Source organism: Glycine max, chromosome 18, assembly GCF_000004515.6.
Source record: "Glycine max cultivar Williams 82 chromosome 18, Glycine_max_v4.0, whole genome shotgun sequence".
Lineage (NCBI taxonomy): Eukaryota > Viridiplantae > Streptophyta > Magnoliopsida > Fabales > Fabaceae > Glycine > Glycine max.
Window position 1 is genome coordinate 51199510 of NC_038254.2, and position 13094 is coordinate 51212603.

Sequence of the window (13094 nt, forward strand, 5' to 3'; positions counted from 1 at the left end):
GTTTTTATGTTTGACTTTAGTCTAGGTTATTTTTGGTCAATGTCATCCAATTTTTTTTTTGGTCTACTTTAGCTAATGATGTTTTTCAGCCAACACCAACCGATCTTATTTTTCAGATGATGTCAACTAGGGTATTTTTTTGAATAACTTTGTTTGGGACTATTTTCTAGTCGATGTCATCCAAAGTTTTTTTTGGCTAACTTTGGCTGATGATATTTTTCAGCCAATGTCGGTCAATGTTATTGTTAGACAATGTAGGATAGGGGTTTTTTTGGCCGACTTTGGTCTAGGTTATTTTTTGGCAGATGTCGTCCATAATATTTTTGGTCGACTTTGGCTGATGATGTTTTTCAGCTAACGTTAGTCAATGTTATTTTTCAGATAATGTCTGCTAGGGTATTTTTTGGCCAAATTTGTTCAAGACTTTTTTAGTCGATGTTGTCCGAAATTTTTTGGTTGACTTTGGATAATGATGTTTATCAGCCGACATCGGTTGATGCTATTTTTCGAACAATGCTGCCTTGGAATCTTTCAACTAACTTTGGTTGGGGATATTTTTTGGCCAACATCTTCCAAAGTTTTTCGGGCCAAAGTCGACTGATGAAGTTTTCGATCGACATTAGTTGAGGTTATTTTTGGTCGACGTTAGCTAGGGTTTTATTTTGGTAGATATCTTCCAAGGTCATTTTTTGGCCGACGACGACTAGGGTTTTTTGTTGACATCGGTCATGTCTATTTTTTGCTAACATTAACTAGGTTTTTTTTCTACCGATGTCGGTTGAGGCTTTTTTAAGATTGACATCAACCAATGTTTTTCTAATTGATGTTAGTTGGAACTATTTTTTGGCCGATGTCGACTAAAAAATATCACCGACTAACATCGTCTAAAAAATCCTAGCCGATGTCAATCGAAAAATTTCCTCATCTGACAATCAATTGAAATAACCCTAGTCGACATTAGTCAAAAGATAACTTTGGTCAATGTTGACCCAAAAAACCTAGCCGATATCGGCAAAAAAATAGTCATGGCCGATATGTGCCAAAAATCATCATCGGTCGATGCTGGCAAAAGAGTAGCCTTAGTTGATGTCGATCATAAAAACCCTAGTTGATGCAAGCAAAAAGTAGTCCTAACCAACGCTAGAAAAAAAAATGTAGTTGACATCAGTCAATAACATAGTCATGGTTGATGTCGGCCTAAAAATAACCTTAGTTGGCGTCGATAAAAAAAAAAACCTTAGTCAATACATGCAAAAACAAGGCATGGCTAATGTCAACAATAAAACCTAGTAATGACAACCAAAAAAAAAAAAAATTCAGCCGATTTCAACCAAAAAATCCTAACTGATGTCCACAAAAAAAAAAGATCGACATTGACATAAAAAACCTAGCCAATCATGACCAAAAAATATTCTTAGTTGACATCGGCTGAAAAAAGCACAAGCTGACGTCGGGAAAAAATTTAGTTGATATCAAACAAAAAATATCATCGATTGATGTTAGCTGAAAAATAGTCTCGACCAATGTCAGCAAAAAGAATTAAGTTTTAATTTTTTAAACTAAAAATAATTAATTTTAAATTTTTTTTGTTTGTGGATGGACTTGATGGATATTCATCCATGAAAATAGTGTTGATGGATGAATTGGATGAATTTTTTAAATCAAATGGATCATATTGGATCGAATCCATTAAATAATTTTTAATTGATCAAAATGGATTATTTGAATCCAATCTATTAGGATATGGATAGGGATTTATCCGGCTCGTTTTGTTTCAAAATGGACTATTTGAATCCATTTACCACTCTTAGGTTTAGGTTTATAAATTACTCATTTTTTTTTGGGTTTGCGGTTTCAATCTTCCTTCACTTTATTTGGAGGATGGGGTGGTTGTTGAAGGATTACAAATTAAAGGGTTTCAAAAGATTGAAATTGGATTGAACCCTAGTTGAATAAATTGGGGATTTTGTTTTGAGTTAAAAGCTAATGGGCCAAATTGAAATTAGGGATTTTGAGAAATTTGGGAATAGAATAAGAAGTTAAAAGAAAAGGTAATTTATGATGGTTTAAAGCTGCTAGAAAAATTATTTATTCTGGTGAAAAACTAAAACAATTATTGGGTTTGTCAAAAATACTAACTTGCATTTTCTTCTAACGTTGAAACTAACATCTGTGATAGAAATGGATGAAAAAGATTAAACTGAACCGTTTTAAAATGTAAATGACTAAAATAAACTTTTTAAAAGATAAATGATCAAAATGAAGATAAAAAAAGATAAAGAACCAAATTGGTCATTTAGCTTTAGAAAAATTAATTAGCATTTTGGTTATCAATGTTTTGCTTTAGTGTGTGTTCGGGTGAATGTTAAGAAAATTGATTTTGTAAAAATGATTTTGAAGTGATGTGATTTTTGTTTGTATGTTTTATTATAAAATCAAGTAAGGAGTAAAATTCAATACAAAATTTTGAATTAAACATTGAAACTACTCAAAGTTACTTCAATCCAAAATTAATTATAAATTCTTCTCTAATGTGAAACTAAATACTTAAAAATATATTCAAAATCAATTATAGAATCAAAATCAATTTCTCTATATGAAACCAATCTCACGCTTACACTATACCTACAAAATTTACGTTTTAGTTCTTAGGTGATTAGGTGAACAATTTTTTTTATATTTTAATTTTTATGCCTCCATTATTTTTGATTGATTATGCCTCCATTTTGTGACAGCTTTATATTACTAAAAATTTGACTACAAGAACTAAAATAAAACAAAAAATGTTTTTATACGCATTAAAACAAAAAGTTTAATTATGAGAACTAAAACAAAAATATTACTTAGAGAGAAAAAAATATTAAACCTTAAAAAAATATATTATATTCAACTTCATTTACAAAAAAAATAAACTTATCAATTTTTTTATAGATCACAAACTTATCAATTAGTCATTATAAATATAAATATTTTTTAATAAATCGTTTCTCTTTTAAATAAAAAAACTAAGTAAATATTGGTTATATTTAGATGGATAGAAGGAAATGCAATAGAATCTTTAAAAAATGGAATAACAAAATTAAGATAAAATCAAATAGATGAGTACATTGTAAAGGTGGATCTATGAGTAGATATATAGCGAAAAGATTGATTTTGGAGGCTCAAGCAGCCGATGTGGGACTTAGGTATTTCCCAACACACCCCCTCACACACAAATCTTGGACTTGGTGCGTGAACAACAAATGATGGGTGGTCGCAGCGAAAGCGAAGGCGAACAGAGTCTGACTCTGATACCATATTAGATTTCATCTTAAAACCAATTGACATTAAGTAAAGTTGCCCAACAGATATATAAGTTGTACTCCAAGGACTGAGGCAGCCGATGTGGGACTTGGGTATTTCCCAACAACAATAAATAGAATTCAAATTTCGCTTCCCCGCATGTTAAAGTAGAAAAGAACCATTGTTTGAATATGATGAAGGCTTCTTACGTGCAATGGTTGTTGTTGTTGTTGCAAAGGGTAGACCCTAAGGTTGATATCAACATTATTAGGGGTGGAGAAATGGTGTTTTGCGTGCATTGATGTAGAATTCGATCTTATTCAACCTGCTATTGGGGAAGTAGAGCTTAACAGTCAAGTACGAGGGTCTTTACATAATTTGTGTTTAGGATGATTGTTATGGAACTTAGTCAAAAACTAAACTTTAAAATCAAGCCTACTTTTGATTTTAAATTAAATAATCTCACCGCAAAATGTTTAAAATAAGAAGAATTAACACATTTTTTTGTACAGAAGAATCAAACATGTTATTAAGTGTTAAAAGTATAGAAATGATTTTTTTTTTATAATCGAATATTTTTTATACATAAAAGTACTAATATATAAATTACAAAAGTCATATTTATGTTTTATCTCATGTGTTATATTTAAATTTAAATACATTCGTTCTTTATAAATTAACTATATAAAAATTGCATTACCCATTTGTGCAAGTTAAAATACCGTAGGAAGTTCTAACTGTACTCCCATTTTTCTCTTCGCACCTTCCAACTCTTTTATTTTATATTCCAAAAATTAGTTTCTATAATAGAAAAAATAATTTCAAAAACTTTTTTTTGAAAGATCAAGAAAAAAAACAGAAATTATGAAGATATGAAAAAGGAGTGCTGGAAAACCTCCCAAATACTACTAATGAAAAACGTCATTATGAAGGCATGCACATAGCCCACAACACGACTAGATTAATAGATTATGATTCGTATGAGTATGAAACATAGTCATGATACTGAAGCTTCATGAAAGTAATTTTCCAATTTAGTGATTCTTTTTTTTGTGTGTCCAATTTAGTGATCCTTCACTATGGAAGAATGGTAGTAGAAATCTCTTACAAACACCCAAAGGTCAGGATGAAATTGTCTGTCTGTTGATGATACTCTAACTGCAACCAAAGTACATTACTTCCTAAAAGCCAAAGAGAAAAATCCCCATGAATCATATCTATGGCCAGACTTGCAAGCACAACATAGCAACAAGAGATGGTCAAAACTTTTATAAAAGAATCAAATTATGGCGTGACATGCGCCACGTTGTTAACAACATTCAATTTATTACTCTAAATTTTATGAAATCATCCTTAACACAACATTAACTCCTAAAAGCATCATAAGAAAATAGTCACTTTCTTTCCCGGTTATCTATCCAAATTTAACTCACTTAAAAAGAAAAAGTAGTCTTTGATGAAAAATAACTGCATTTATGTACCAAAAAATGATTAGTGCACATACATAACAAATATATCAGTTATTAATTTATCAATCAAGAACTAAACTTTGTTCCTTCACTTTTAAAAGTACCAAATTCCTAAATAACACCTACAACTCGATTTCAAGTTAATTATTGAGAGACTCTTTGCAATTATTTTAAAATTTAAACAAAACAAGTCTTGTTCACAGTTCACACTAATTTGAATTAACATGGCTTGTTTGCTTCTGAAATTTAAGAAAAATGACGAAGTTGACCAACATCTTAAATGGAAGACAAAAAAGTTCCACAAGAGGAAATATTTTTGACATCTTACTAATTGTTAACTACTCATGCAGTCATGCTTCTCATTAAGTCATTATATTAATCCCAACGGCTACCACCATTTTTCTAATACAAACAGAATCATGAATTGAATAAGTGCGTTTAAAAATCTTAAACCCAAACTCGCGCGTGCATCACCTAGATTTCTAAACCATTCAAGAATTAAAAAAATGTTGGAAAATGTAAACTATTTGTCGCACAGTACTCAGAACCAGATCTGAGTTCTATTCCATTGTATAAAAGAAAAACGCATTAAAATGCGATGGTCCTCACCAAAGGAAACACGTAGGATCCACTAATACTCCGCCACGTGGCCTTCCTTCACCTCCACCAATCCCACCCCAAAGGATAACCCATTCCACAAAATACTAAATAGAAAGCACCACAGCAGATTCCACCACCCAAAAAAACACCAGAATCTTCCATAACTCAAAAATTAAAATAAAATAAAAATACACAACTAACACGTCGCAGTGTCGTACATCACCACATGCCTAAATTAATTTATAACAAAAAAATAAATAAACCAAATTCCCTCGTCCAATCACATCCCAGGAAAAATAAAAATAAAAATAAAAAGCGCAAATTTAAAAAAAAAAACTCAAAAACACTTACAAAAAGAAAATCAATAAAAACTATAAAAATATTAAAATTACATAAAGGTAGCAGAAATCACAAAGGCAGACAATGCAATCACTGCAACAGTGAGAGTCGCAGAAGCTTTCACGTGAACACCGTCACTCTTGCCGGAAGTGCTCCGCTCAGCCTCCGAGGACGGTGCATCCGCCGGAGCACCGGCAGGAGTCTCTCCCGCTGGAGCCGGAGGCGATGCCGGAAGCGGCGAAGGTGCTTCCGATGGAGTTGACACCGGCGAGGGAGAAGGCGCAGTAACCGGTCCCGGCGCCGGGGCAGGAGACGGCGACTTCGCGAACAGCTCCGGCGGAAGAAGAACGCTGTCCACAGAATAAATTGAAAGCGGAGTGGAATCGAGAATCGTCTCCGCTATCCTCGAGGAATCGACTCCGGTGTGGAGCGTAAGGGAATCTCCGGCGACGGAAACGGTCAAATCGAACTTTCCGGCGCCGTTGGAGGCCAACGTGTTAATTGAATCCTTCGTCGTTTTCAGAGATCCAACGGGAAGATACTTAGCGGCGGCGTGATACTGTAAGAGCGAAACAACTTCAGCGTTCGTGAGCTTGCTCAAATCAGGTACGCCTTTCGCCTTAAACGCTTCATCGTTAGGAGCGAAAATAGTCAAACCTTTATCCGCCGTTGACTGAAACGTTTTAATGAGTCCGTTAGAGGAGATGAGTGAGGCGAACGTTTTGCATCCGGCTTTTTCGATGAGTGCCGTTATGTTAACGTCGGCTGAGGGAGGCGGAGCCGCGAGGATCCCCGGCGAAATGATCGGCGCGCTGATTTCCATGACGGAGATGTTGTAGGGGATTTGTTTGACGGATTTGGTGTAGGAGGAGTCGAGTTTGGAGCCGGGAGCAGCGGAGCCGAAGCCAACCTTACCGCCTTTGAGGTCGGTGATGTTGACGGAGCCGACGTTGCCGTTGGCATTGCCGGTGGTTTGGTAGAGAGTGGTGGAGAGCGTGGTGCCGTTGGGGATCTGGTGGAGCTTTGTGTTGTCGAAGTAGTCGAGGAGGATGTGGAGGCTGAGGAGGTTTTTGACGACGGAGAGGGGGTGTTTTGCGGCCACGGCGGAGAGGGCGGCGTTGTTGAGGACGAGGACGGTGATGGTCTGGCGGGTGTTGATTTCGCCGGCGAGGCCGGTTTGGGAGAGGAAGCCGTTGAAGTCGCTGTAGTCGGGGTTGGCGGCGAGAATGTCGGTGATATTGTGGGCGGAGGCGGTGGCGGCGAGGAGGGTGAGGAGGAGGAAAGGGAGAATGTGAGCCATGATGGAGAGACAATAAGAGAGTGTGTGAGAGAGTGGAAGTGGGAGTGGGAGTGGGAGTGAGGAGTTAGAGAAGGAGTTAAAAGATGGTATGGGAGATTGGGGTGAGTGGGAGTGGGGTTAGGTTGGGTTTGGTTAAACCATGGTTAAAGATTTTTTTTTCTCTTTAATTTTAGTTGTTTTTATGAAAAAATAAGGTACAGATATCCAACAAATGGATACATTCGTTACGTTTTTTGTATTTTATGTATAATAAATCTTTTTCTTTTTACAAAAAAACATGTGTTTTAGTTCTTTAAAATTATTTTTAAGGACTAATATTAATTAAGAATAATTTCAAATCATCGAATGCAAAAACTTTGTTTTTTAATATTTCAACACATTAAGTATACTTACTTTTTTTATATACCTATTTTAATAAAATAAAAAGAAAATTATTAAAATAATAGTGTAAGAGGGGATTTAACATTTAATCAAAATTTCTGTAAAAAACATTTGAATCAAAATTTTAAAATAATAACCATGGCCATATATAGTTTAATCAAAGCCCATATGTTTATTTATTGATATTTATGTAAAATTCAACTAATTTAAAGATAAGATTCGCTAAATAAAGAATGTGGCTCACATAAACTATACTCAAATAAAAAGGTATTAAATAGCATATTAGTAACATTTTTCTAAGTGAAATGTCACTATATGTTTAACTATTAAGTGTAAGTTTGTGTGAGCATCAAACTTTTTTTAAGTATATGCACTAAGAGTTACTTCACAAAAAAATGCACTTAGATTTTATTAGCTAATTTAAAACATAGTATGACTAAACATCTGCTATAACTTTATAACTTAACAAGTTAGTTTAATAATTTTTAATTTTCAACTAACTTAACACTTGACACTTTTGATACCCATTTCAGTATTTTCTCTTTTAAGTTTTTTTTTATCCGAAATCTCGATTATAACCTTCAGAAGCCTCATCTCAATTCTTAATAGTTTTTACAAGGGAAAAAAGGAGTATAATGGCTAAGGAAATGGTAACTAACTAACTATGGTTGAGTTGTGGAGGGCCATGTGAGGGGGGGCTAGGATGATTTGGTCACAGCTGGAAAATGGAAAGAGGGGTCGTGGCATTTGTTGGCTTGGTTTCTGCTCTTTATGGTGAAATGACTCATGTGCCCTTGTCCCTTTCTTCTGTCTTTTTCAAAGTTTTTAAGTTGTGTTTGGGGTCTTATGGAACGCTGTCTTGTGTGTGTTTGTAACGTTCTAAATTCGAAAACCGCGGAAGGGTTTTTGTATTTGTAACGTTACCAACTTTGCCATAGAATAGAATAGAATCTTTGTTAGGGTTGCCCATTTGGGAATAGTTTTGTAGCCAACAATCAAAAGAGATTTGGGAGTAGTCTTGATCTTGATGAAGGATTATTATGGGTGAATCATGAATTGCTGATAGCTAATAAAAGAATTTCTAATAACATGTTTTTATGAAAATATTGTTGATTAAATTTTATGTACAATTTATCAGATGATAAAGAAACTCGTGTAATTTAATAGATTTTACATAAATTTAGCATATGATGATCAAACTTAATATTAATAAGCATACATATTATGCATGGATAGTGGGAAGAGGCCAAAGGTAAAAGACAAAAGTCAAAATTGATTATAAAAATTTCCAGTCACTCGCAGTATGTGTTATTTTACCAACTTAGCCAACCGACACACTTAATTGTACTATTTTTTTTTTTTGAAAGATTTAATTGTAGTACTACTAGTATGTACACTCGTGTCGTGTCACGTGTGACATCAACAATATTTTTTAAACTAACTTTTAATTTTAATTATTTTAAATGTCCAAACATTCTTAATATTTTTAATTATACAGGTAACTAGCAATAAAACTTATTTTTTGTCAATAAAATATTTCAATTTCATTATTTTTAAGCTGTTTCTATTAAACTTATTTTTTGTCAATAAAATATTTCATCCTCGATTGCAAATTGAAATTTAAATAAAATATATTTTATATTATGCTTAGAATTAATGCATTTTTATGCTTAAATTAATTTTACAAATTAAAAAAATCAATTATAAAAATTAAAAATTAAATGAATAAGATAGCATATATTAAGTGAAATATGTTATTAATTAAGTATGTACAAATCAAATTAATTAAAAATTATTCAAATATTATTTTCATTAGTAAGAATAAAATTGAAAGATGATAAAATTATGAATTCGTTAAAGTAGTAATAACTTATATTATATTAATGTATATTTTTTCTTTATTTATGATTAGTACAAGTAAAAGCATTTTTTTTTGTAATTTTTATAGAATTAATGCATTTTATGTGTCATTTCTTTTACAAAATTTGTAAAAAAAAAACTTTAACTATGAAATAATAAATTTGAGTAGCAAAAATTTGAAAGTATAAGATAATATATATTTTTCTATATTGAGATATTTAACTGAACAAAATTCAGTTTCCTTTGACTTGAGAGAGAGGGGACTACATTCCAACAAAAAAACGAGAGAGGGGACTACATGAATATATAGTATGCATTCTTAAATATTATATTACTTTTCGAATTAATGTTAAAAGTTATTTAATATCATCCTCAGTTATTTAGAAGATATATATTATTGTTATTTCAAAAAAGAATATATTTTATTGTTTGAGGCAAAATCATTTCATGCAAATGCAATTTGATCTAAGTACATAGTATTAAAAGATATAGGACTTAGGAGTCATAGGACAATAGGAGTATATGCCTTTTTTATTTCTTTCTAGGACAATCCTATTTGAGTATACATTCAGTACCTCCATATAAAATAATATTTATGTACTAACTTGTCAAACATTTCTGTGTATGAAACTTAAACCTTGAGCTGGGATTTCCCAGTTCAGTTGCATATACCAAGAGCTAGCTCAATTAAAAAAGAGAAAGTGGTACAAACAAGACCATACTGCACGTGGTTAACATAAATTTGCAGCGAAAAGGGGTTTGCAGAGAGACTTATCTGTTTGTTTGTTTGAAAGTTCAGCACTCAAGTGATGATTTTCTCCCTCTTTTTGACCCTCTTCCAACGGTTACTTGCTATGATGAATTTGTCCCCTTTTTACCTGCTTCAAATTCAACTCTTGCTTGGTCAATATAATCATTCAAATACTCCCCCAGTTTTGTTTATTTACCTTTTTCTTTATCTTCTTAAAACATTAGTGAAATATTGATGATTTGCTTTTAGTTTTATCCTCATTATCACTAAAGAAAAATAGCGTAAAAGTGATTCTTAGAAAAAAAATCATAATAATTATCAATGCCTAAAATGATTATTAGTAGTTTTCTCAAATAACCCAATCAAATACCGTAAAAAGAAAAGGAGAAAAGAAAAACTAGACAGATCACGAACGATGCCACGAAAAAAAGTGTTTGGAGGTAACTTGTACACAAAATCTGATCCCATAAACCATATTAACTTTTCTGAAAAAAAAAAATCTTTTATATATTCATAGAAAACTGTAAGGGTAGGTTAGAGAAATACCCTCACTAGGAACAGCTAGCACGCCTTCCAGTTTCCAATATTAATTCATAGGTAATTTATATAGTTGTATTATTTTTTTCTTGATTAAATTTACGTGTATGATATGTAATCCTCTATTCCATTATAATTATTATGTAAGAAAAAAATTGTTCTAAAATAATTATTGTTTTAATTTTTTAATATATCATTAATTATGTTTTTTCACTTATATTTCTTATATATTAATGATAAATTATAAAATTTAAAAATAAATTAATAATAATGTAAGAGTAATTTAGTTAAATTACTATTTGCTTTCATCAAGTAATTATTTTTTCTTAGTTAGTCAGTATAAAATAATCTAGAATTATAATCATTTTGCAAGGGATTAAAAAATATCCACACATAATTAAATGCATTTTTCCATCTTTAACAAAATGATTTCTCCTTAAAAGAAAAACAAAATGATTTCTGATATATATATATATGGCTGGCAAGAGATAGGTAATAATGCCAACTTTAGTGTCTGCAATGTTAAAAGAGATGGGACCAAGAGATGCTATAAAAAGAGATAATATTGTGAAATGCTAGAAGCATGTTGACGATTGAGTATTGACCCTAGTGCTTGGCATGATCCATTTATGGCTGGAGGAAAGTGGAATGCACATCATAACGTAACCATAAAAACTTTCCCACATGTCCCCAACATAACCATCACCCACTATTATATGATACTTTGGCTAGTTTTCTTATTTATCCCAACGACACCATGCATGGTACTATAAGTATATATAATATCAAGCTCCTTTAATTTGGCTTTCTTTGCCCTCACAAAAGTTTTCCTCCCTTTGCTTGTGTCAAGAGAAAATAAAATATGACAGTTGTCATATTTTGTTAATTACTTCACAATGTTATAGAAGAAAAAATCCGTAAATGCTACCTTTGAACTGTGGGCGAAAATTCATGGTGGTTTTGCTTGCTTATGAAGTTGGTAAATAGACAAACAAAGAAATCTTAAAGGGTAAATGATCTTTGTCTTTTATTTTTTAAAATTTAGTCCTTTATCTCTTAAAAAATTTAATTTGATCATTTTATCTAAGGTGATGTTTGATTTAAGTGTTTTTTGTTTTTATTCTAAAAAAACAAAAAAATAAATAAAAATACGATTGTTTAAAAGATCTAAAATTGAAAACAACAAATAAACATTTTCTGCCTTTTTTGTTGGTATCTTCAAATATTTTTTTCTCGATACGTGTTTTCTAAATCTTGAAAATTTAAAAATAAAAATTATTTCAAAAAATGAAAATAGAAAATAATAACTCTAATTAAGTGTTACTTTGTTTTTTTTTTTCAGTTTAGTCATTTGTATTTTTTTAAAAAGTTGAATATGATCATTTCTCTTATATTTTGGTTTAATTTAAACATATATCTTTTTTTTGTTTAGTTTAATATGTGTCTATTTGAAATTAACATCATTAATTATTTAAAAATAAGTTGTTGTTCAGTTTTTTTCCCTTCCACTTCACTTCATTTTTAACTAAAAAATTTTATTCTTAAATGATTTAAGATGTGAATCTTAAAAGGATTGAATGCCTGAATTGAACAAAAATATTATATAAATGATCAAAATAATCTTTTTAAAAAATAGATGATTAAACTGAACAAAAAAAATGATCAAATTAATTTTTTTAAAAGATAAAAAATCAAATTAAATAAAAAATAAGATAAATAATCAAATAAATCATTTGACCGATATTAAAAGATGCTAACTAAGAGTAACACTCATTTTAAGCTATGTTAGATAAGACATTTAAAAGATAAAAAATCAAATTAAATAAAAAATAAGATAAATAATCAAATAAATTATTTATTCAATTTTTTAATTATTATTTTTAAATAAATTATGATTTTATTATTTTTCTATTATTTTACATTTTTTAATTACTTTATTACTTAATTTTATAAAATACTTATAATTTAATAAATTAACTTTTCAAACTTTTAGCTAATACCTACCAAAACTACGCTACAGCCCACATTTTATATTTTAGCTAACTTTTAGTTATAAATTATAACAAGATTGTAATTAGATCGAGAATTACATGGGATTATATGTTGTAATACACAGATTCGTGAAATCAAGTTAGATATTATAACCAGAGCAGGACTATTGATCTTAATTATATTTCATTCTATAGCAAGCAAAATTATCTGAAATTTTTTTCCCTTTCATGTTACTTGCGTGTCAATTATTTTTCATAATAATAATAATAATAATAATAATAAATATTATATTAGTGGATTATACTACATTTATTAATAAACTTATGATTTTTAATATTAATAAAAATTATTGAAAAGATTATTACTAAAAAAATAGTTATTAGAAATTTTATATTCAAAATATATAATAACTTTTATTAACTTTCATTATTATTTAGAATAAAATTTGTGCATAAAACATATGTTTTATGTAAATAATGCTAACTTTATTAAAAATGATATATAAAAAATTAAATGATACTATTTAATTTTTATTCATTAACAATGTATAATGTATTTAATTATTTATTAGATTCATGACTGT

General features: G+C 30.4%; 1 protein-coding gene across 1 annotated transcript; it reads right to left on the bottom strand.

Annotated features, from left to right (window-relative positions):
• Positions 1–5507: 5507 nt before the first annotated feature.
• On the bottom strand, positions 5508–7066 carry LOC100780407 (fasciclin-like arabinogalactan protein 10). Its single transcript, XM_003552299.5, has one exon. The coding sequence runs from the start codon at positions 6988–6990 to the stop codon at positions 5740–5742; it is 1251 nt and encodes a 416-aa protein (XP_003552347.1). The 5' UTR covers positions 6991–7066; the 3' UTR covers positions 5508–5739.
• Positions 7067–13094: the final 6028 nt, after the last annotated feature.

What these genes read in the sequence shown, in the direction of transcription:
- LOC100780407 (XM_003552299.5), bottom strand. Translation starts at nt 6,990, where the DNA reads ATGGCTCACATTCTCCCTTTCCTCCTCCTCACCCTCCTCGCCGCCACC.